Source organism: Onychomys torridus, chromosome 3 (assembly GCF_903995425.1).
Source record: "Onychomys torridus chromosome 3, mOncTor1.1, whole genome shotgun sequence".
Taxonomy (NCBI): Eukaryota; Metazoa; Chordata; class Mammalia; order Rodentia; family Cricetidae; genus Onychomys; species Onychomys torridus.
Window position 1 is genome coordinate 152525369 of NC_050445.1, and position 25956 is coordinate 152551324.

The window sequence follows — 25956 nt, forward strand, 5'->3', positions numbered from 1 at the left end:
GAGAGGACTGGGTTGCTGGCTGCTCAAATAGAGACACAAGTCAGTCGCTGGTAATAAATACTGGCAGGAGCCACGTGAGCCGACAGCAAGAAATGAAACAACCTTCATTTTTAACTCTTTACAGTTGAGAAGACTATGCTAAAACCTGAAAAGCTGAGCATCTTCTACTATTAGAAATAAATATGACACAAAGAAGTAGTGGTCACAGGATAGAGGAGCTAAGGCTGTGTAGAACAGGACATGTTCCACAAATGGGCAACACATCCAGTTCCCTCTGTACTGCATCCAGACTGACGCTGCTCTGGGTAATGTAGAGTTTGAGAGGAATTTCCAAAGTCAGTGTTACTTGTTTGGTATATGTACTTAACCTTGGTGAAAATGAACTGTAAAACCATTTCTTAAGTTGATGCTTTTCTCAAAGAGACTTGAAGCACAGAAACCTCCTAGGTAGCCTCAATGTTAGAAGTATGAGCCAAGCAATCAGTGGGCATGATGCTGGATTGGACTTTTAGTGTATTCCTCTACGAAAATGTATTCCTACAGACTGTGATCCATGATCAGTCAGTTGACAAACATGGCTATTCAATCAATATCTGATGACTATTCTCACAACCTCATATAGTAATTTGTAGAAATCTTTTTCCTTTGAGGTGCTTTCTAAAATAAAATATGATAAGGCTTCCCACTGATCTGTAAACATTTGAAAGAAAAAGTTAGCCAGTGAGATGGTTCATCCATGCCTATGAACTTGATGGGGTCCTAGGTTGCAAGGAGAGAACTGACCCCTGTGAGGTGTTCCTTAACCTACACACACACACATATCCAAACATCTAAACACACACACACACACACACACACACACACACACACACACACACGGGGGAATAAATGAATGAATAAAAAAATGTATAATAAAGTTTAAAAGATGGGATGAGAATGGATGCTTGATGACCCTGGAATTGAAAGTAAAAATGAGCTAGCTATTAATAAGCCTCTGAGGGTACTATTTGTTGCAGTTTGATGACCCAGGCTCCAAGTTTGACACCACAGACAAAATAATCTTGTCCATCATTCAGAGTCTGTGAAAGTCAGATAGGCTAAGTTCTACTCTCTAAACACTTAAGAGGCTACAAGATGCCAAATTTGTTTATTTACTCTGTTGTGACTAAGAATGGTTAGTCACAAGTGACACAAAAATCAAATGTCAAGTTACTTAAGCACAAAGAAAACACATTGATTCCAATAAGCTTTGTGGGATCAAATGTTTGAAAGTGTAGCTTCATTTGTAGATACACTGATAATACTATCATGATTGATTTTTGCTCTTCTTGAGACAAGGTGTCATGTAGCCCCGTGTAGCTAGAGTTTTCCTGCCTGGCCCACAGTCAGGAAAAATCTCTCCCACCCGCTAGATGCTCAGACCCAACCAAGTAAACACACAGAAACTTATATTGCTTACAAAATGTATGGCCGTGGCAGGCTTCTTGCTATCTAGTTCTTATATCTTAAATTAACCCATTTCTGTTAGTCTATAAGTTGCCACGTGGCTTACCAGTACCTTACATCTCACTTCTCATGGCGGCAACTTACAATATCTCTGCCTCTGCCTTCCTGTTCCCAGAATTCTCTTCTCTGCTTCTCCCGCCTATACTTCCTGCCTGGCTACTGGCCAATCAGCATTTTATTTACACAGATCGATATACACAGCAGCCCAGGCTGGCCTCAAACTCCTTAAGTGAATGAGAATGAACTTGAACTCTGATCTTCCTGCCTTGCCCTCCCAAATGCTGGGACTAGAGGCATGCACCACCATCCCTCATTATGATCTCTCTTTTTAACTTACAAGATTAACTATTCACATCCAATGTTGGAAGAGATAACTTCTCTTCCTCAAAATACTGAATTTTGTTATGAATTCCACAGGGTGAAATGAGGTCACCTCACTTAACAGAGTAGAGAGATGGAATATACCAGTTCATATTACCCAGTCCTATTATCCAAGGTAAGGCCAGCCTGCTGACTGTGTGGGCTGACAGGAGGGATTAAATATTTCCCAAGGGAAAATTCCTCTGTTATTAAAAAGTAAAACAGATGGAAGAGCAGGTCTATCATATTATGAGAAACATCAGGATAAAATATGCTCCCCAGCGTGGTCAGCATAGTCTTCCAGGCAAGTTAAGCAGTGAATGTGAACAATTGACATGGAGCCTTCTTTACTCTTTTCTAACTTACCTTTGCATATCTTGAACTTGTGATTAACACAGCCTCCTGAACATCATGTAAATAAATCTGCTACAAGATGCCAGTGGATGTATAAAGAATAAGTATGTGTGAATGGGGCCTTGCTGTTCTCTTTCTTCTGATGCTCCTTGGGACGATGACACCCATCCGATACAGTAGATCTTAATGTGTGGTCCTGCAACCACCAGAAAGTGTTAGCATATTTATTAGATACACAAATGCCCAGGACAACCTTTGACCTCAAGAATCAAAACTCTGAGACTGAGAGCCAGCTACATTTTCTAGTTGATTTTGAAATGAACTGAAGTTTGGAAAACACTCTTCTTTCTCAGGGGCATTCCCAAGCTTCTAAGACTTCAAGCCTGCTCAAGTGGTACTGTTTTCTTCTTTCTTCTCCCCCACCCTCTCTTTCTCTCCTCTCCTCTCCTCTCCTCTTCTCTCCCCCTCTCCTCTCCTTTTCCCCCTTCCCCTCCCCTCCTTTCCTTTCAGTTTTTGAGACAAGGTCTCCTGTACCCCAAGGTGACCTTAAACTCTCTCTGCAGCCAAAGACAGCATTGAATTCCCGATGCTCCTGTCTTTGCCTCCCTAGGAATGGGATGTCAGAGATGGGCCATCACCCTGCTTGAGGTAGTGCCCGTAGAGCCTTCTGCATGCTGGGCCTGCACGCCACCATTCTCAGGCATATTAGCTTAATGGCCTGTTTCTGAGTGGCTAAAGACACATCAGCACCTTGTCACTTTATCTCTTAGGACTTTATCTCTGTGACTGTTCCTAAGACCCCTGGGAAACAAGCTCTACTACAGAGGCCTCAGTCTGTGACCCCAGCTATGTCGCTGACATGGATTAGTGTGAGAAACATCTCTACATCCCTGAATATTTGCTTTAAAAACATGTTCTAACTCTTTGTCTCAGTGTATGCCATTTGGACCAGTGTTATGTGATCTTGAAATAAAAAAAAAATTCATCTTATTTTAAGGCTGTCCTCTGCCAAAAATATTTATGGCTTTTCCAGTTTTGCCAGGGAAATCTTCAGGGGTTTGATTCATAGCAAGCCAATGTGTGCAGGTTAAGAAGGTTGTGGAAAAATCTGAACCATGCTGTTTCCCAGTCAGAATTCAGGCCCCATTTAAGAGGAAGAAGGAAATGAATACTCAAATGAGGAATAGTTAATTTCTTCTGGACTATTTTAAAGGTTTATCAATTCCATAAATAGATTCTACTAAGGCTTTAGGGGGAAAATGGTGAGTTGGGTAATGGTTAACTCCTAGCCTGTTTGGAAACCTTCACCTCTTTAGGATGTTACTTCCGTGGTAATCTCCAGCTGTTTACTCTAGTTGAGATACATCCTGAATCTTCTTAATAGCTATTGTTGTATATTAATACTATGTGTCCATTTTAATAGGCTTCTACTAAAATGATTTCTTTTGCTACCTTTACATTTAAAGAATGACATACATAACAACATAGTTTAGTCTGAGTTTTATTTATTTTTAAGATTTATCTACTTTATTGTTATTGTGTATATGTGTTTTGCCTACAGCTATGTATATGCACTATCTGCATGAATTTCCCACAGAGGCCAGAAGTAGACATTGAATCCCCTAGAACTAGATTTACAGATGATTGTGAGCTGTCATGTAGGTGCTGGGAATGGAACCCAGGTCCTCTGCAAGAGCAGCCAGTGCTCTTAACTGCTGAGCCATCTCTCCAGCCCCAAGTTTTATTCATTTTTCTTTGAAGTGATAACAATTTATGTAATTGGATCTATGCCTGAGATTTTGCTGAGTTTATTGTAATATTTTGCACAATATCTTCCTTTATAAAAATGATGCTAACGTAGGACAACACATAAATCAGAGAGATAGATGTATTGAAGTGGAGAAGTTATACCTTTTAAAGTTCATATTTATAATTTCATTTTTCTGGGATCTGTAAGTTTGAGATTATGGAAGGACAGGCTATTATAATAAAATGCTCTAATTAATAATGTATTTCCAGGATGTGGAGATGGCTTGGGGGTGAAGCACTTGCTTTCCAAGGGTGAGAACCAAGTTCATAGCCCACCTAAAGTGGGCTACCATGATAGTGGTAGGTCTTCTTATAGTTCCAAGGCTCCTGTGGCATGATGGGATAGCCTGACTCTCACATCAGTGATGAGATCCTGTTTTAGACATGGTAGAAGGTAAGGGCATATACTCAAGGCTATCCTCTGACATCCACGTGAATATTTGATACAGCGGTGCATGCACACTGCACACATTAATAAAAACATCTTAGAAACCCCATCTTTTCTTGCATCAAAGCTGCCATGGTACCCATGGCATCTCTTTCTGTCTCCTTAGTTGTCCTTTGCATAAGCACTTTGGGACAGTTCACATCTCCATGTGGACCCCCTCCTCTGGCATCATTCACATTTCCATGGTTCATTTCACTTTCAGTGTCATGAGATTATGAGATGACCTGTCTTACTAGATTAAACAACACATATCTCTCCTTTACTCATAGTGGTAGGAGGTTTTGTTCCTTTTGGTTTATTGATTTGGTCTTCTTTTTCCAAAAAGTCTACCACAATCTTTCTCCCCCCCTCCCCACCCTTCCCTCCCTCCCTCCCTCTTTCCCTCTATCCCTTTCTTTCCTTTCTTTTCTTTTGAGACTTTTAGCCCAGGGAAGGCCTTTAGCTTCGTATGTAGCCACGATTGAAAGCCCTGCCCTTCCCTCCCTAGTGGGCTGTGGAGGCCTTTACTACCACACTGAGTTCATGCAACACTGGAGTTTAAACCCAGGACTTCATTCATGCTTTACTCACTGGAAAACATTTCCAGCCCCTTTTCTTTATCATCTTACTTTAAAAAACACCAATTTCCTAGTTAGCATACAAAACAGTGGATTTTACTATGACATTTTCATGCATGTATGTCATTGTGCTTTGTTTATTCCCACCCTACCTCCTACTCTCCTGTGTCCTTTGCCACTTGCTCTGTCCTTCCCTGTAGCCACCGTTCTGCTTCCCTATCATATATAGAAACATATACAGTGCATAAACACACATCAATGAATGTTAATATGGTAGAGAAGGTGGCATGCTTTTCCCAAGGCTTTGCTTCTTTCCTCCCTTTGCATTCCATGGCATAAGTGTGTAAGTCAAAAGGACCACTTTGGGAAACTGGTTATCTCCTCCTAGCTTCCTGTACGTTTGGGGATCAAGCACCTTTTCTTACAGAGCCATCCAGCCCATTCTCACAAGCAGGCTCTTCAAGTATGAATCCCTTTTCTGTTTTGTATTGTGTTTGAGAGATAAAAATGTCACCATATTTTAATTTGTTTTTTTTTTAGGTGTTATGGTATTCAGTTTTTCATTACTATAACAAAATACCTGAGATAACCAACTAAATAATAGGTCTACTTTGGTCAGTAGCTTGGGAGGTTTCAGATCATGATGATTTGACTCCAGTGTGGGTCTACTGTCAATGTGGTGGGCATGTGTAACAGTTCCAAATTCCTCTGCTTGTCACTGGCAAACCAAAGAGGGAGACATTTGGGTCCTATTACACTCCACAAATCACAGCCCAGAGACAGAAGATCTTCCTGTCAGTCTCACTTCTTAAAGGTCCCAAGGGAAAGGAATGTTGGAGGAAAGCAATGTTTTGTTTCTATTATCTCGTGCTTAGGAGTTCCTTGGACTTGACTTTTGATATCATTGTTCCTTCTCATTGAATGCAACTTTGACCAGTGCCAAATCAATCCTACATCCACTTAGATTAACCTTTTCCTTTTTTCTAGAGGATGCTTCTCTGTGTTGTATTTGACTACAACATCTGTCCTCATCCTTCCCCCACCACTAAGGCTTGCCTCTCTAGTAAACCTTTCTAAATGTCTGTTTTCTGCAACTGCAGTATCAAAGAAGGGCTATCTTGCATTCCTATAGTTTTCTTATTGTTACAGATTTCTCTCTTCTGCAGCTTGGTCCTAAAATATTTTACCCTACATTTGGGATTCATCATGTGTGGATGAAGAAAGACTCCAAATACAGACTTTGTCTGTTTGCAGACAGGAGCTAGAACATTTCCAGTAAAGCTGAGATTTGATGAGAGGGTTACTCACACTACTGCTATAGTATGTCCCTTGGCTATCCAGCTAATTTGTTATTTATTCTATAAAGGAGTGGCCAAGCCAGTGTCACTTCTATACACACACACACACACATACACACACACACACACAAGCACACACACACACACATACACACCTAAAACAAAAGAAAGGTTGATGAGAGAAGCCATTTTTTTTTTTAAATCTAGGTAGCAATGGGACTTTGGGTCTTGACTGACACCGATCACTCTTTCACAAGTCATTCTGTGGTTTTCTTCTAGTCAGTACTTTTTTCTGGGAAGTCTGTGGCCTAGTTGGGTAGCACATACCTAGGTGTATGAGGGGATCTAAGCTCTAACTTGTCCAGTCTTATCAGGCTATCCCATAGGATGTAAGCACCGAAAAGTAACATCATTGAATTCTTTTGGGGGGAGGGCAGGGAAGGGGGAGGAAAGGGTTTATTTGGCTTACACTTCCATATAACTGTTCATCATAGAAGGAAGTCAGGACAGGAACTCAAGCAAGGTAGGAATTGGAGGCAGGAGCTAATGCACAGGCCTTGGAAGGGTGTTGGCTTGCTCCATATGGCTTGCTCAGCCTGCTTTCTTTCTCTCTCTCTCTTTCTCTCTTTCTTTCTTTCTTTTTCATTTTTATTTATTTATTTATTTTTCTATTATCAGCTTGATACAGTACACATTCTTATCCTAACAGTGAAATGTTTCACTGAGGCTTGCCCAGTGATTGAGTAAAAACAAAACTTATTATAAGCCACAGTCATCCTAGGGTCCCCCATGCTATGTAGCCTCCCTGGTTCTGTGGGTTGCAGTCTGATTGTTCTTTGCTTTTATATATAGTATCCACTTATGAGTGGGTACATACCATGTTTGTCCTTCTGGCTTTGGATTAACTCACTAGGCATGATACTTTCTAATTTCATCCATTTACCTGCAGATTTATATGCTACCATTGTTTTTCTCTGCTGAGTAGTACTCCATTGTGTATATGTACCACATTTTCTTAATCCATTCTTCAGTTGACAGGCATCTAGGTTGTTTCCAGGTTCTGGCTATTACGAATAGTGCTGCTCTTAACATAACTGAGCATGTATCTTTGTGGTGTGATTGAGCATTCCTTGGGTATGTGCCCAAAAGTGGTATGGCTGGGTCTTGAGGTAGATCGATTCCCAATTTTCTGAGAAACCACCATACTGACTTCCACAGTGGCTGTGCGAGTTTGCACTCTCACCAACAGTGGAGGAGTGTTCCCTTTGCTCTGCATTCTCTCCAACACTGACTGTCTTCAGTGTTTTTTATCTTAGCTATTCTCACAGGTGTAAGATGGTATCTCTGAGTTTTGATTTCATTATTCTGATGACTAAGGATGCTGAACAATTCCTTAAATGTTTTTCAGGCATTTGAGATCTTCTGTTGAGAATTCTCTGTTTAGGTCCATAGCCCGTTTTTGAATTCTTAGTTCAGCCACGGTCTTCCCTGCTTCTCTCGTGCAGCAGCAACCCTACCTGTCTCTTCTATATTGTAATTAACACAGTGATTTTTTTTTGCCTCCTGCTTCCAGCCTGAGTATGACTTGGAAGCCGCCAGACTTAGACGTAGTGATATCCTGACTGTGCCCTTGGGTGAAGGATCTGTTGTATTCACGCTCTTTTTCCCAGGTATCCAACATCCTGTCAAGCTGGCACCTTCTGTCCCACCACAGTGTGCTTGAGCTTCTCCCTCCACAGCCAGCATGAAGTCAAAGACACTAGTAATTACAGCATACAGCCGCATCACAGGAGAACCAACTATGCACTTTAGAGTGCTAAAACAAAAAATACTTATAAAAGGAGGCATGAGTCCGAGACCAACTGCAGCCATGCTATGCTGTTAACTTCAGAATCATATTGTGTCATCTGTTCTGATGGCCGGACCATGCCCACTTCTAAAACCACATTATCGTTCCCCCATGGGACATTATTGTTTGGTCACCAAAGTTTTTGCATACAGGAGAACCCAGACCAGAGAAGAGGAAATGAGACAAAAGGAAGGTGACCTGGTGGCCTCCCCACTGTCAGGACCTCTTAAGTGAGGACACGAAAAGGTGGCAAAGAATGTGAACTGGTTATGAAAGGCTCGGGGACAGAGCAGAACTTGTGCTAACAGAGAGTTGTCTGTTCAGACTCCTCTCGGTTCTACCGCTTGGATGCAGGAGAGGTCTTATTTTAGCCATCAGCTCATAGATTGGTTAGATTATGACCGTTTTCATTGAAAGGCAGCTGAGAAAATACACACCAATTACTCCCAGTGGCCACTGGACTCAAGTTGCATTTTCTTTCATTAATGATTAGTGATTGGGCTTTTTTGAGGAGAGGATGTTGAACCCTCTTTCTTTCTCTCCCAGTTAACACCTCCTTCACAGAGGTGTTGTGAGGATTTCTGCCTGTGTGGTAATGGCATTCAGTAGCCTCTTTGGAATTTCCCAGTATAAAAAAAAAAGGTGTTATAAAAATTCAAAATAAAAAATGTGCTACCAATAATAAAGATGTTGATCTTGAAATGTTATATGAAAACCAGAGACTGGAAATTTAAATTTTGTAATGGAATGCACTAAAGCTGGGATCTCTTCAGACCCTAGGACTTCAGCAGGGGTGGGCCCAGGGAGGACGTGGATGGAAGACGCCTCAGGATGTGGTGGTGGTGAGTCAGGAGGTGGCCCTCTTCCATCCCGAGGTGGTCCTGGGCCAATTCCCAACCTGGAGCTGCAGAGTACACTGCTACAAGAGAACCATCTATTGGATGATATCCAAGACTGGGGTTCTGACCACTGTGCTCATTACAAATTCTAGGGCAGTTTTACAAGGTTGGGGTATATTCTTGTGCTCTACAGTCTGGTTCTAGCTGAATGGCAATATTAACTTTGTATTAAAGCTAGAAAACGAGGATATATGGATTATGTAGGAAGTTGACTTACATTTCTAGGGGAGAAAATTTAGACATATGGACTTAAATTGTGATCTTGACCTCTTCTTTTATGAACTAGCAAAATAAATCACCTGTTTGGGTGACTTATCTTTTAAAAAAAAAAAGCCAGGATGTGAGTGTATTTGTATAAAAAAATTCTCCTCCCACAAAAAATCACTATACAGTAAGGGAAATTGAAAGATCCTTCTAATGTTAATACAGGACATTGAAATAAATTGACCTTTGAAGGTCTCTTCGGGCTTTCATTCAAATCCTGAGACATGGAATAGGATACATGGTGAATGACAACAATAATTTCAATTTAGAATAGTCAGAGGCATTCTCTATCCACTCTTTCCAGAATTCTTAGTTAAGTGAACCTGTAAGTTTGCCTACAGTATTAATTATATAGTAATAGCCAAATCAGTAATGTACTATTGTTTCTTATAGTAAATGGACTAAAAGTTTTCATTGATGGATCCTTAGGAAAGCATAGAGAGAGACACAGCAAGACAGACAGAGGCAGAGAGACAGAGACACAGAAAACAGAGACAGAAAGGAGACAGGCAGACAGGAGACAGACAGAAGCAGAGAGATAGAGGCACAAAGAGAGACAGAGAAACAGACAGGAGACAGAAAGACACACACAGACACACAGACAGACACACAGACACACACACACAGAGAGAGAGAGAGAGAGAGAGAGAGAGAGAGAGAGAGAGAGAGAGACAGAGAGACAGAGAGACAGAGAGACACACAGAGAGAACACCAATATAAAGACGAAGAAATAAAACCCTTCTACATTCTTAGATCCACTCAGGTCTCACCTGCTCTTCTTACTAAACTTCAAACACTCCGTTTCTAGATTTGGAGCTAAAAGAAATACTTGCACCTAAGCTTTGTATGTAATTGCCATCTCTGTGGAAAGTTACTGTGGTTCTGTGGTTTGGGAGAGTGAAAGGCATGCTTCATAATTTCAGGCAAGACCAACTCTGGAGAGCTAAGAGGTGCTCTCCCCTACCATTCCAAGCGGGTGGGGCTCAGATCAAGGACCCCAGGTAATGCTGACTCCCCCCACTTCTCTGTGTATCTGTCTCTATGTTAAATATTCAAGGATAAATATTAGATCATTTATAAACATGGATTACGTTTTCCTACATCTTGTGGAGTTGTTTCTTTTGAAAACACTGCATTTGAACACTTTTACTCTACTTGTATAACAGCTAATATGTGTCATGTTAAAGTCAATCACACTTCTCATAGTTATAGCTGAGATGGCCCCTTGGATGCTAATATTTAGAGACAGGCAAGAGTTTGGGAGACACTACAACAAACCATAGATTCTATGAGATTGAATGCAGCTAAAAGCACAATGGATCTTTAAATATGTACTATAGGATGGTCACCAAGGGATAGCCTCTTTAGATTTATTTAAAGATGTAGCGTGTGTGTGTGTGTGTGTGTGTGTGTGTGTGTGTGTGTGTGTGTGTGAGATGTGGACTCAGGAAACCTGGGGTTGCACTGGGCTCAGGCTTGCTTTATATGAAGCACATAAAAATCTGTGTCTATTTTTGTATATTTACCTAACCAGGACACTTTTGTCTGTGTTCCCAGGCTCTTGTACTTCACCATGAACTATGGTAATACATCGTGTTTGAAAGCAAAGAATAAAAGCACATTTAAATACTTGCAAGCATTGCTTTTAAGGAAAAAATTCTGTACAATAGACAAAATATTAAAATATGCTTTTAAACATCCAAGATATAAATGCTGCTTCATAGATGGGACTCATTTCTTATTTCATAAAACAAAATGAGAAAATTATCTATACAATCAGTAACAACAACATGGATACTGCTGGATTCAACCTAGATGTAAGTTCCAGTTCCTTTAGTATAAATGTAAACATGGTAAATGAAATCATACACATATGTATTTTATTACTTTATTTATTCTCTCTCTCTCTCTCTCTCTCTCTCTCTCTCTCTCTCTCTCACACACACACACACACACACACACACACACACACACACATACCTTACAGGTCCTTTGTGTATATATCATGACTTTCAGTTTAGTGTTTTTATGGGATTCCAGAATGTGCAAACAAGTGACACCCTGGTCTACATCTGTTTCTTGTGCCTTGGGCTCCTTTCCTTCTGTTTGCTTTGTCTTATTCTGATATATTAGCTTTTGTTTTATCCTATTATATTATATTAATTATGTTAATAGTATTATAATTACCCCTTATAAGCCTGCTTTTCTTTTTCTTTTCTTTTCTTTTCTTTTTCTTTTTCTTTTTTTTTTTCTTTTTTCTTTTTGTTCCGAGACAGGGTTTCTCTGTTTAGCTTTGCACCTTTCCTGGAACTCGCTTTGGAGACTAGGCTGGCCTCGAACTCACAGAGATCCACCTGCCTCTGTCTCCCAAGTGCTGGGATTAAAGGCATGCATTACCACTGCTTGGCTAAGCCTGCTTTTCTTTAATGAGAAATAGAATGGGGCTATCCAGATGGAAGGGGAGGTGGGGAGAAACTGGGAGGAGTAGAGGGAAGGGAAACTGTCATCAGGAGGTATTATGTGAGGAAAAAGTCTATTTTCAATAAAAGGAAAAACGAATAAAAAGACACAGGCACTAGAAAAACAAAAGGAAAACAGCAATTGTTTTGTCTGTTTTGCATTAGCAAACCTGGACTGGAGCTGCCAGTCATGTTGACTGACAAGCTGACAAGGAGTTGCATGGGAAAGGAACAATGACCATAGTGTCCAGAAAATCACTAAAGGTATGCTGTTAGGTGGAGTTAGGACTTCCTGCAGTCCAGAAGTGAGACTAAGAAGCATATCTGAGGTGAGGCCAGTTCACCTCAGAGAGAGGGAGGCTTCCTAATATTAACAACACTCCAGTTTCCACAAGCATTTGAGGCAGATGGACTCCAAGCAGTACATTGAGGAAAAACAGTCTTTCAACACGGTTGAGATCATGGGATATTTACATGCAGACACGTAGAACTGGATTGGTCATCGCACACCATCAGCAAAAGTTAACTCACAACGTGGGGGATGGTTTCCGCACAAGCATGAGGACCACATAAAAGTCAGTTGTGGGGGCACATGTCTATAACGCCAGTGTGGGGTATGGTATCCTGGGAGCTCCCAGGCAACCCGATGTAGCTGAGAGGTGAAACAGATCCAGTTAGACCTCATCTCACAAAGTAAAGTGGCGAAGGGACCGAAGAAACCGTCACAATGTCAGCCTCTGGCCCCCACCACATACTCCTACATGGGTGTGCACACATTCACACACTCACACACACCTGAAATTTAAAAAAAAAATAAACTCTAGGTGAACAAAAGACCTAAATGTCATAACTAAAAGTACCAAATACTTAGGAGGAAACAGAACACATTTTTATGGCCTGGATTTGGCAGTGGGTTCTCATAATAACGAAAACACACGCAGGAGAGGAAAATAATAAAGATTAAATAGACTTTGTCAAGTGTAAGACAGGATGCTATCGACAAAGGAAAATGCAAGCCAAATAAGAATAGGAAGAATTTTTCAGCCCTGGGTGCTGTGTGATAAAGAACTCCTATGGTATTGTATTAGTTCAATGGGAGATTTCTTTCTGTCAAAAAAAAAAAAAAAAAAAAAAGGCGGGGGGCAGGGGAGAATAACATATGCTGCAATGTGGAGAAATCTTAGAAATGCACTAAGGGGAAGAAGTCAGATATGAAAGGCCCATACATTTGTGATTGCTATAAAGTATGAATATCCTGGTACTTAAATTCATAGAGTTGGAAATCAGATTAATGATTGGCAGGGTCTGGGGAGGTGTGACATAAGAAATGTTTGCTAACGAGCACAGTGCTTGTTTTAGCAGGTGTCCCGGAGTTAGGCAAGTGATGGCCTTATGACGTTATGACTTTGTCATCAACATGGTGGTGTATACTTCACAGGGGTGAGCTTCATAATGTGTAATTTATATCTGTGTGTGTGTGTGTGTGTGTGTGTGTGCCCATTGGTGTCCTTTAGATCAGGAGGATATTGGGGATCTATCAGGAGTTGATGACCATTCTGAGAACAAAAATCAGACCTGAGTTCTTGTGTCTTTGCTGCTTTTGTGCCTTAAGTGAATCTCAATTCCCCCTATATCTTGGCTTCCTTTTACATGAAATAAAGATGATGATAAAATTGTCACTGACATCACATCCTTTGTGGAAATTAATTAGGACTAAAAGAACAAAATTACCTTTAAAGCTGCCAGACACAATATAGATGTTATATACTGGGATGTTTCCAGAAGTCTGAAATACATTCTTTCTATGAATGACTTTTGCATCTACTCTATAATTTCCTTCTAATTTTGAATATAAGCACTCCTTAGAGTGCTGTGAAGGAAGTAAGCAGGAAGAGATGGACCACTCAAGAGTACAAATTCAGTGTGTAAATTGTCTATGTTCTTTCTTTCTCCCGCCCTTTCCATCTATGGCTTAATTATACACATTTTTGTGCCTATGAGAATTTCCTCCTAAATGAGAAGTTAGTTCAAAGCATCCCATCAGCTTTTTGGAACATGGAGAGAATGAGATTTACAGACCAGAGATGTCCCTGTGCCCCCAGTAACATGTACCCTGGTACCCTACTGTTATTTGCATAAAGGTAACAAAGTAAGTGCCATGAAGACTCTCTCAGATGAAGAAACCACTTTAAATTCAGTACTGCTGAAAGGCAAAAAAGAGGGCAGTTATAGGTAAGTTTAACGCACACATTTGTCTAAATAAATATGTTCTAGCTGAGAAAATAAAAATCATTCTTATGTTTGAACATCCTATTAGGTTGCGTGGTGTATTAACCAGAGTAGAGGGGAAGAGATGTTCAAAATTAATAGCCTTAAGGAAGAAGACAGAAGACCAAGTCCTTGTAAGTCAGGCCTTACATATTGCTTCCCTTTTGAAATTAAGTTCACTTTAAGATTAATTATCATTGGGCAGAAATCAGGTCACCCAACCTCAAGTCCATCCCTCTACCACCATTCACTCACATTTACATTGACAATGTCTATTCATGATGTGTCTGAGATGCTGCAAGAGTCTCCATTGTGATACAGATTTAGTTAAATCTGTGCTGTGGTTGTCACTAAGGCCAAAGAAGACTAGTGCAGTTTAATACAACCGGTTAAGCTAGCAGTATAAACACTTTCACAGCTCTTACCAGTACTTACATGATTTACTATCTTTTTTATTTTTATTAGTCAAAAGCAAGTTGAGTTCAAAAACCAAACATTTTATCATTATTTTGGAGACTGTAACAACATACATACCATTTATATTATTACACAAGAATTCAGTTTTCTGGGCATTACAATATTTGCAAATCCAAAGGGAAGAGGCACTGAGGTTGTTGGTATTGCTGATGGGTCTGTCGATCTTGCTGAGGCACTGTGAGACTTGCTGTTAAGGGGTAGAAGCATTCTGAACTGGGAGGAGGGAAGAAGGGAAGGGCCAAGTTCTAAGTTGACTGTATCAGGAAGACAATAAAACAACACGGTAATTTTAATAAAAATAACACTTAAAAATATTATATCATTCTGCATGTTCCATAAAGTGGTTAAGATTAGGGAGCCCTGAGCCCACTGCACTTGTCTCCTTACCAAGACAGTCCACAGGAACATGTTTTTACCCATGTCCAGTGGCATGAGCTGTAGTGGCATTCTTTCATCTTTAATAGCTGTGGAGATCTACACTAGCTCTCACATCTTGCTTTCCTGCTTTAACTTTTTGCTTGTTCATAGTTGGATACACAAAGGCGTTACATATGTTGTTTGGAAATTAAAAGAAGGAACAGTACTGCATTGAAAGCCAGAGACAATAGTGAGTCCCCAGATGCAAGCATTCTGTATTTTCTTCCTGACTACATTTGGAAGTACTAGTAAAGTCCATCGTAACAAAACAGTTATGTTTCTTAGTTTAAATTCAGTTCCTACAATGGTAATTAGAGCCTGTGTAATAGAAAACAGTGTGAAATATGACCTTGCAGTCAGCTACTCAAAGGTATATGTTTAAATTTCATGCCACCCACTCCCATACCTACAATAAAATGACCATGGACATTTCATCAAGTGTTCAATATATACATTTTAAAAACTCTGGCTAATGTTTATTTCTCTAAGAGATGAGTAATATAAGATAGCAATACATATTTTTCAAGCAGCTCTCAATGAAGTACTGCTTGCATGATTTTACCAATAAGTATATTCATTGTAACAGAATTTTCAAGGAAAGATTTAGGGACACCTGTCTATGTAGGCAATTAAGTTAATAATAATAATAATAAACTTTATTATTACATATATATGTAAATATGTAAATATATATGGATGGCTTTAATATGAAGCATGATAGTGGTGGTAAATTTTATTTTATTTTTCTTTCATAATTCCATTGAGCTTTTATCCATCAAACACTTGTTTGTTGAGTACTTAATAAGTTTCACCCATCTGCCACATGCTTTTCTGGTAATTTGAAATTAAGAGCAAAGACTTCTTGTGCCCTAGTGAACAGAAGCAAACAATCAACAAGGAATCAGGTAAATGAAGGAAAGCATTTTATAGAGAGATAATCAATATGAATACAATAAAACAGTGTGATATTAAATGACTAAATACATATGCACATGGGCTATCCTAAAGTTGTTTTGAAAAGTGTTATAGTCATCTTCCCTGTCAACATGACTGGATGTGGGATCACCAGGAGACTAGATTCTGGTATGTCTGTGAGGATATTGCCAAAGAGGTTTTGACTGAGGAGGAAAACCCATTCACCATGTGCATAGTATTATTCCATGGCCTGGGGTCCCAGCCTGAATAAAAAAGCGTAAAGCCAGTTGAGCATCAGTGTTCGTCTTTCCCAGCTTCATGACCATGGCCTCAACATCACCAGCTGTCTCACACTCCTGTCACCACAGCTAGATCTACTCTTGCACGCATGCCTTCTGCATCATGACACACTGTAGCACCTCAAACTGCAAGTCTAAATAGAGTCCTCCTCCTTTCTGTTGCTTTTGTCAGGTATATTACTGTCACAGCTGTTGGGAACCAACATTTCTTAAAAAGAAAGTAACACCTGAAGCCAGGACTGATGCAGAAGGAGCCAGCACGAGACAGTCTGTGGCTCTCAAGGTCCCTGTCACTTTGGTAGCTATGGAAGACCACAAGCATGGCTTGAGGTGTGAAACATGAAATCTTCATGACTGGCCCCACCAGCCAACAAATCTACTAAATTTTAAATAATTAAAATATAGCCTCTCTACTCCTCTGTGGTAGCCCTAGGTTGAGTGTTCAACAACCCTGTTTAGTGTGGTGGACAGTACAGAGTCTACTTTTGTGACTGAGAACATTGCAATAGTTGGGACTAGCAAAGTGGGATACTAGAACAGCAAGAGGTCGTAGAGCAACAGGAAAGATCTTGGAGGACTGTACAGGTTGTCTTGGGATCTTTGAAGTCTGCAGTACAGTGAGGAACCTTAAATGGTTTTAAGAGGAGATACACAATCATTCAATTTATATATTTGAACTATCATTTGTAGCCAGAAGGTTTCTCAGGTCCCTCCTGGCCTCCCACAGACCTGCAGCCACTTATGAAATAATCATTCAGAAGCTTATATTAACTATAATTGCTTGGCCACTAGCTCAGGCTTATTACTGACTAGCTCTTACACTTAAATTAACCCATAATTCTTATCTATGTTTAGCCATGTGGCTTGGTACCTTTTCTCAGTTCTGCCTTGACATCTTGCTTCCTCTGTGTCTGGCTGGTGACTCCTGACTCAGCTCTTCCTCCTCCCAGAATTCTCATCAGCTTACCCTGCCTACTGCGTATACTTCCTATCTGGCTACTGGTCAATCAGCTTTTTATTTATCAACCAATCAGAGCAACACATATTTACAGTGCACAGAAAGACATCCCACAGCAATCATAGAAAATGAGCTATAAAAGAGAGGCAAGACAAGTTAGTTATTGCAACTATTTTAGTTGAAGATGGTGATGGACCTTTGTTTTGGTTATTGTAAAAAGAATTCGAAAAATGAAAAATAAAGATAGGTCATCTTTTAGAGATGGAAACAAGTGCTCTTGTTAATAGACTGGAAGGGTAGCAAGCTAATCAAGGAAGGGTTGAGAGCAATTTACCTTCTGTGGATCCAGGCAGCTGGCTAGACAGCATTGTTTTTTCCAGAGACGAGATGAAATGGAGGAGAAAGTGGGTATGTTGTTGAAAGAGTGGAGAGCAGGATCTGGATTCTAAGACACTTCCTGTTTTAGGTACTCATTATTAACTCATTGTTAATATGGAGGTCAGAGCAGCAGTAAAGAATACTTAGAAGTAAAAACTTAAAAAAAAATTACAGGAGAGTCTTCTTAAGTGAAACTATATTTGGCAAAGTGCAAATGATTTTCACAAAGTACTAATCAAACTACACTGGCCAACGGGAGAATTTTCTCCAGCTAGACTGGACAGGACATTATCTTATATGTGTACAACCTTTTATCTTGTTTGTTGGTTGTGTGGCCACTTTCCTGAATCAGGACTGATCACTGCCTGTTTCAAAGGGCTGTGTCTATATGAGGCTGTCTCAAATCTGTATTATACACCATGGCCATGGCCTTTCACTTAACTCACTGTACTGCTAATTGTTCATCTCCATTCGCCTCCCTGTCTGTCCCTACAGTTTTCTGTCTGTCTCTTAACAAAAGCATCTGAATGCTTTCATCACCTTCCTTGTTCTGGATGTTAATGGGCAGAAAAATGGACTTCTTTTCCTTTTGGTGGGACAGCTAATTTTCTGATTGTGATTTTTATGAAAAATAGGGCAAAAGCCAGCTACCAGGGCATTGTTTCTTTTATATTATTGATCAGCTCTAAGATGCCCTCAACAATACATAGACTGAGTGATGTTTTGCCACTGTTAGTGAATGACAAGTGTTTTACTATGACACTTCATTACTATTACTAATTATTACTGTTTGAAATAAATGTGCATGTGTGGCCATTCATCTGCTGTGTGGTGTGCATGTGTAGTGATCAGAGACAAGTTTGTGGAGTTGAGTCTTTCTTTCCACCTTTATGAAGTTCCTAGGATTGAGCTCAAGTCATTGGGGCTTTGCACAGCAAGTGTTGCTACCTGCCGAGATCTCACCAGTCTGTGCATGACAGCTTTTAAACAATGTCCACTGTCAATCTTGTAAGAGTTCTGTTTTGATGATCATATGCCATTATTTTTTTCCTGAAAAGAACTAAGATGTGTGTGGAGGTAGAAGACAGAGAAAACGGAAATATTTTTTCATACCCCACTTAGAGTTTTTTCTTTCTAAATTTAACAACTTATGCCCAGTTTTTTTAAAATTATAATTATTTGATGTGCTTTCCCCATGTCAAGAGGCAGGACATTTTTCCTTTTCAAGTGTCCCATGCTTAGGGGGATCATTTTCTTTGGCAAAGGCCTTGCTACTCCTGTGTTCTTTGGTAGCAGATGGTACTGCTGCCACTGACTAGCTGCCCAATGCATGCTCCTGGGCAGTAGCACAGTTCTGGACATGTGACAAAGAGAGTTGGCTGCCTGGTCACACCCCTCCTGTTCATTTATGCCTAATGCTTTGTGAATGCCCAGCTGGGGCTGCAGTAAGCTGTTTCCCATAAAAAGAAATCTACAACTTAAGCCACGTTCCCCTTGCTCCCATGAATCCGTTTATTTCATCTGGCTCCTCCTGGCACAGTGGATTGCTTCATCTCTATACACAAAACACAGTGGCCTTTTGAGCCAATTACCCAAGTACTCCAGGCTATAAACACACTTTAACCTGGAGCATCAAGATAATTGAGACAAAATTAGCTTCTTATTAGTTGTGAGAGTCAAATGACACCTAGACAGCCTGAACAAGAGTGGGTGTTTTCACTTCAGAACACTGCAGCATCATTTTGAATCTGCTGAACAGATTGAGAATTCTTTCTCATAAAGTGCCAAAAAAGTTAACATGGTTTTTTCAAATGCCACATACTGTGGTGTATGACCATGCAATCATTAATAATGGAGGGCTTTGTTCATTGTGGGTGTGTCTCCTAACTGGGCTTCCTAGCTCTGCAATCATTCTTAAAGGAAGCTCAGCACATAGTATAATTTTGCCACACACAATCAACAACTGTGGACTAATGATACTTCTGCACTGGAGTTGAGGGTATGCCTTTTTTTCCCTTTTCAGCAGTCCATATGTACCCCAGGCTGGCTGCTACAGCACAGCATTCTTCCTGTCTCAGTACTCTAGATCTTAGGATTGCATGTGCCACTGCTCCTAGATGGATTTTTTAAATTAATCAAAAAAAATTTTAAGTTATGTGTGAATGAGTATGTATGAGTGCAGGTCGCTGTGGAGTCCAGAAGAGGGCACAGGATCCCCTGGAGTGGAGTTAAATCCACATGTGGGTGCTGGGAACTCCTTGGGTTCTCTGAAAGAGCAGTAGAGGCTAATTGTTGAGCTCTCTCTCCATCCTGTAATAATATCTTTTTTTTTTCCCTTTTCTGTATTTGTTTCCTGACTGTATCTCTTTTCCTTAAATGGCTCTGTGCCCTAGATAACTCTGAGACTGTTCTATTGGAAAGAACAAGACAGGCATGTTCCGGCCCTCAAGATAGCTTGGTGCTAGCAGGTCATGTGTTTGCCACTAAGCCTAAAGACCCTAGTTCTGTCCTTCAGACCCTGGAAAGATGACTCCCACAAACTGTCCTGTGATCTCATACACGCACACTCACACTGGCACACAAAATAAATAATTAAAGTGTAACTTTGAAAGATGGGCGTGGCTTCTCTGTTGCAAACAGACCCTCCACCTGGAGCAGTCCAAGAATGAAAACACCATTGAAATGGGTTCCAGCTATCCTGAAACACCCTCACCCCTGAGATCCTTGTCTGTTAAATCACTCAGAGAGAAGACGTGTCATTTTTTTGATGACAGGAACAAGCATGCTGGCTTTCACCCCTCAGAATCAGCCACAGACCCAATCCCTGGCTTGTCACAACACCCCTGCCTTTCAGCCAGGAGGGCCCATCTCTAGAAAAGGGTGGTCCCTCCCTGAGCTGTGCCTCCCATTCCTGAGCCTGCTCTCCTGGGGAGTTCCCTTAAAAGACAGTGGGTGGAATTGTGGGCTCCTCCAAAAACCTCTTTAAGAGTTTTAAGCACTCAGCTCCACTCTTTTCCCCCTGCAAAAACAGCAGCCACTGTGCATCCAAAAGAAAGAAAATGATTTTCCTTCTCTCCCATCCCCTTCCTCTCCAGCTCCAGCTCTCCCTCTATGCTTGCTGCTGAAGCAGCTCTCCGGCTGTCTTTCCCGTGGAACTGAGCAACTTCTAGACTATATCTCAGCTTCCTTTCTATTTTTTTTTTTTTTTTTTTGACTTCTCCCCCTACTCTTTCTCATGGACGGGACACAGAGAGGCTGGGAGCCTCAGCTTCCTACCTCTCTGAAACGAAGTCTGTGTCCTGGGGCAGCGAGGGAAAGACAGGCCAAGGAGTGAGAGAGAGTGAGAGATAGAAGGGGGAAGGGGGAGAGAGAGGGGGAAGAGAGCAGGGGGAGGGGGAGAGGGAGAAGATTGGAGGAAAAGATGAAGGGAGGGAGGGAAGGAGGGGGAGGGAGGGAGGGGGAGAGAGAGAGAGAGAGAGAGAGAGAGAGAGAGAGAGAGAGAGAGAGAGAGAGAGATTGCTGCACAGAGAGAGGAGAGGAAGGGAGAAGGGGAGGTCCGCCTCGGGCTAGCGCTCAGCAGCCAGGGGATGTCCAGAGCCCTCCCTGCGACCCTGGCTGCTGGGGGGCATCAACAGTCCCTGAGCAACCTTTGTGTTGGGCAAGTGTTAAAATCCCGAAGTAGAAAGAGACCCCCTAGGGTATAAACTCGGGCTGAGGGTGGAGCGAAGGATTTTTGAGAAAGAAAGGAAGAGAGAGAGAGAGAGTAAAGGAGTGGGGTGGGATCCAAGGCTTATCCTGCTAGCTGCCAACTTGGAGAAGTCTTCAGCTCTCCACTCCTGAGTTCTCCGCAACGCTGAAACTTCACACAGATCGGGAAGAAGGGATTCCGAGAGTGGGATCGAGAAGGGCGCGGGCGCTGTGGTAGGACGGGTGGGGGTTGCCCGCAGAGCTCACAGCATGGCAGTGCCGGGTGAGGCCGCCCAAGACATGGCCAAGCCCGGCCTCGGAAGGACGAGTCCCGCCCAGGTGGCCAGCTGGGACCACCGCGGTCGTGGCGCGTCCCTTCCATCCCCGCGGAGCTCGGGCTGCCGAGGTTGTTGGGGAGTCCAGGCGCTGCAGCCTCTAAGGCGTTCGCCGCAACTCTCCTCGGCGTTGTGCGCGGGCTCCCTGTCCGTGCTGCTGGCGCTGCTGGTGAGGCTGGTCGGCGGAGAAGTCGGAGGCAAGCTGGAGTCGAGTCAGGAGGCGGCGGCAGAGGAGGAGGAGGAGGAAGGAGCCCGAGGGGGCGTCTTCCCGGGCCCTCGGGGAGGTGCTCCCGGGGGCGGCGCGCAGCTCAGCCCTTGGCTGCAGCCGGCTGCGCTGCTCTTCAGTCTCCTGTGCGCCTTCTTCTGGATGGGCTTGTGCCTGCTGCGCGCCGGGGTGCGCCTGCCTCTGGCCGTCGCGCTGTTGGCCGCTTGCTGCGCCGGGGAAGCGCTGGTGCAGCTCTCGCTGGGCGTGGGGGACGGTCGCCTGCTGTCGCTGCCCGCCGCGGGGGTCCTGCTCAGCTGCCTGGGTGGCGCGACATGGCTGGTGCTGAGGCTGAGGCTGGGCGTCCTCATGGTCGCCTTGACTAGCGCGCTCAGGACCGTGGCCCTGGTTTCCCTGGAGAGGTTCAAGGTCGCCTGGAGACCTTACCTGGCGTACTTGGCCGCTGTGCTGGGGCTGCTGCTGGCCAGGTACGCCGAGCAGATCCTGCCGCAGAGCTCCGGGTCGGCTCCGCCCAGGGAGCGGTTTAGGTCCCAGCTGAGCGCGAGGACCAAGGAAGAGATTCCGGGGTGGAAGAGGAGGAGGCGGTCCAGCTCGGTGGTGGCCGGCGAGATGTCTGGCTGCAGCGGCAAGTCTCACCGGAGGACCTCCCTGCCCTGCATACCCAGGGAGCAGGTAAGCTGGGGGCTGCGCCTTTGGGGGCCCTCCGGGGAAACTTGAAACAGTGCTTCGAGTGCAGCGCTGGCGACCGGGAAGCCAGCCTGCCAAACAGTACAACTTTACACTTACTAAGAAAGTAGATTCCCCCCCGCCCCCTCCCGTTCTCTATCTAGTGGAGTAGTTTACAACCAGAGCGACAGAAAACAGGAAAAAGTAACAAAATTAAGTGGCAGCGCTCGGGCTTCCACAGCTGGGGGATGTTTTCAAATCCCCTACACCTGGTTTGTGAGTCCCTGCGCTTCGTGAAGCATTTCTACCCTCCCTAAAATTTCTGGATTAGCTTATTTGCTTATTAGAAGTGGCTTCCAACACGTGTAATTTTCTATATTTCTGTGTCTTTTTAAAAGTAATAAACTTTATTTCTTATTAGGTGCTAGGGAAACATTTATAAAAGCCAGTAAGAATGTCAGTAGCCAGGGAAGACAGCCTTGGCGGTGGGACGCTGAAAGACGCTTCTGCAGCGCCGCGTCTGATGGTCACAGTATGGTTTTATACTTCAGTTGTTACACATTAGTGTGTGTTGAACTCTGAACTTACGTTTTACACTTGAGGGCTATGTGTGAACTTTAGAGTGGCGCCGGATTGGAGGCTCTGCTTTTATTGTTCTCTCAGAAAAATAAGCTTTCTCAGGAGCATTTATAAGCCTAAGTGGACAGAAATTCAAGTTACTTCCTCAGGGTTTGCAGGAAACATTCATTAATCCAGACTTCCTAAGATTGCTTGCTAGGGAGATGTATCTTTGAGGAAGGAGGAGGTGGAGAGTTGAATTTGGAGTGAGTTTGTCTGTACCAGTTTAGGCGGTTCTTTTTGGGGGGCAGGGAAGGGGTTGCAAATGTCTTTAGTATCATGCAATAGTTACCCTGCATGGTATAGGATGACCATTTCCAATTTTATACACAAGTTATACTTGAGAAGATTTTTTTCGCGTCAGTTCTCTCCACCAGGTCTGACACTTGATGAAGGGGATTGAGAAAGCTGATTCTGCATTCTAAATGAAAATTTACACTTCTGTTTAAATTAATGTCTACCCATGACCCTGTTAGGATAACTTTCAGGGTGAAAGGCTGTCACTATGATAATAGTAAGCTTCTTATTTTTTGGGTTATTCTAGAGGTAATTGGTTAGGTGTTCCTTAAAAACATCTGTCACCATATGGTGTGAGTGGTTGGTTTGTTTCTGAAATGGAGTTGACTACCCAGATGGGTGGCTCTTTGACTTTATGTAGTGGACTGATTGACAGCATCAAATGCTTGTGCTTACTTTAAAACAATGTACTTATTTAACTTATTGTTTAGCCGAAACAAATATTTCTAGGTTTAAAGAATAAAGGGAAAAATAGAGGCCACTAACTGATGGATTGGTTAGTTGTGTAGAAATTTGGAAATCATTAGAATAAAGTAAGTTAAGTGTGAATGGGTGCTACAGAGAGAACTTTTTTGAATGAAAACATGACTACCAAAAAAAAAAAAGCATTGACAACACACTTCTCTTTAAGTTAAAGGGAAATGTGATGTGGTCCTTACCAACATTGAAGCCTAATTTACAGGAAAAGTCTGGATTGAATCAGAAGTAATTTGACTCCACATTAATGCCATTTAGCCCTCAGAATTAAATTTCTGACATTTCGGATTAAGGGAGTTCAGAGTGGCTTTGGGATCAGAAGGCCTTCAGGTGAACGGAGCAGCTTTGCTGATGAGCGTAGATTTGTATAGATTTCCTCTGCTTCACATTGGTAAGTGAAGGACTGTAATGATCTTCTGAAGGTCTCATTGAGCTTGGATTTTCAAAAGTTTGATTGATCAGTTACTTGGAGAGTGCACACTTATCTATCCTGGTTATTTTCTCTGGCAGTTGTTTCTGTTGATGAAGAATGCTCTAAAGCAAGCAACTGGGGTGACAGGAAGCCGTGGTGGCCTGCAGTGGCAGCCTGGACCCTTGCCGTTTTAATGAGGGCATGGGTGAAGGTGTGCTCACTGAAGGCTGGTTTTTATAGATGACCCATTAAAGCTGTTGCTGAACACAATTGTGGGCACTGGGTGGGGCTGACATGGGACAGTATCTTATGAGATAGGGTGAGGTGACAGCTCGTTCGTTCGTTGGCCGAACTCTGTGAAAGGCTGGGGGGCCTATATAGTAAATGGCTTATCTTTTTTATCATGAGGAAGCAAACTTCTGATTAAGAGGGCAAAGGGTGTCATGATCATTTGCATACTTGACGAAGTCCAGAGTGAAAATAGTTATAAAACGAACATCTACCACTCCCCAGTGCTGTCAGGTTAGCGCTTTTCTGAATACGGCAACCAGTGAGTTTGAAACAGTCCGAGAGGCAGGCAGGACAGAGGCCTCCTAGGCATTGGATTAGCTATTACTCACTGTGGAGTTTAAAACTGAAACTGTTGGGACACTTATCTTCTCTGTGGGGGTGACAGTAACCACTGCTTGTGAAGTCTCTCTCATTGGTGGTCCTCCCTTTCTAAAGAGACACAGGAGAATATATGCTAAAATTCCTGTAGGACTCCCGCCTGCCTGCCCGCCTTCTTGCCTTCTACCATCCCCTGAAGTCTGAAATTGTAAAGTCTGTTGTGGAGAGAGCCCGTCTAGAATTGAGTTTGTAAGTCAGATAATTTGTGGCAGGAAAGGAGAAGTGGGCCAGGTTTTTGGTCAGAGCGGGAGGCACCAGGTGTTCCTGAAGGCAACTGACAGTGTCTTCTGAGGAGGAACAAAGTTGACAGCATCTTTGTGGCTCAGTCTTGCCAGCCCTGTATCCTCCAGACTGAGGCTGGGATTTTAGAGGGTGTACTAAGCTAAACTTTGTAGGTTGATGGTTTGGGAAGGCTGGGGTCTCCTAAGGTGGCCGTGTCCTCTGGAAGTGAACTCTCACATCTGACAGCGGCTATAACTTTGTCAATTTGCTACTGCCCCTGCCAACATCCAATATGCAGAATGCCTAGCATTTATTGAATGAATTTGATTAATAAGTGCTATTTTCAGCATAAAGTTAGTTCTGCGGCTCTCAACTTCAGGAAAACACTTGAGGCATGCCTGTTCTCTATATACACCACAGAACACTATTGGACATTCACTTCTCTGTAATTACTGAATCCAGCATACCCATTAATTTCTAATGGATTCCAAATCAAATCTATTTTATTTTAGTTACCTGTTAAACATTTAATATTTTAAACATGTGGTTTCATAGGAAAAAATATAAGCTGCCCAGCTCTCCCCATGAATGTCTTTGAGCCACACTAATGACTAATTTCTTTGTGATAGACACAAAGGCAGTCAGAAATGTAGGAGATATGTGCTTTGTCTTACTAAAGTGAAAGCTACACTCTCCAGTGACTATTTGTCTAAGCATTCAGTGAGAATCCTTAGCCTATGTGAATGTCCTTGCATTGGAATTTAACTTTTGTAGTAGAGAAAGGTCAAGTTGTTAATCACTGGGGTGGGAAAGACATTTTAAAGCCCCCTGCAAA

At 42.3% G+C, this 25956-nt stretch overlaps 1 protein-coding gene across 2 annotated transcripts in view; it reads left to right on the top strand.

Annotated features, from left to right (window-relative positions):
* The first annotated feature begins 21058 nt into the window (after positions 1-21058).
* Positions 21059-25956, top strand: part of Pde3a (phosphodiesterase 3A) — a 279812-nt gene continuing 274914 nt past the window's right edge. For both annotated transcript variants that reach the window (XM_036180232.1, XM_036180233.1), the window contains exon 1: positions 21059-22432. In XM_036180232.1, the coding sequence (XP_036036125.1) occupies positions 21473-22432 (960 nt within the window). In that variant the 5' untranslated portion in view covers positions 21059-21472. The remainder of the gene's footprint in view (positions 22433-25956) is intronic.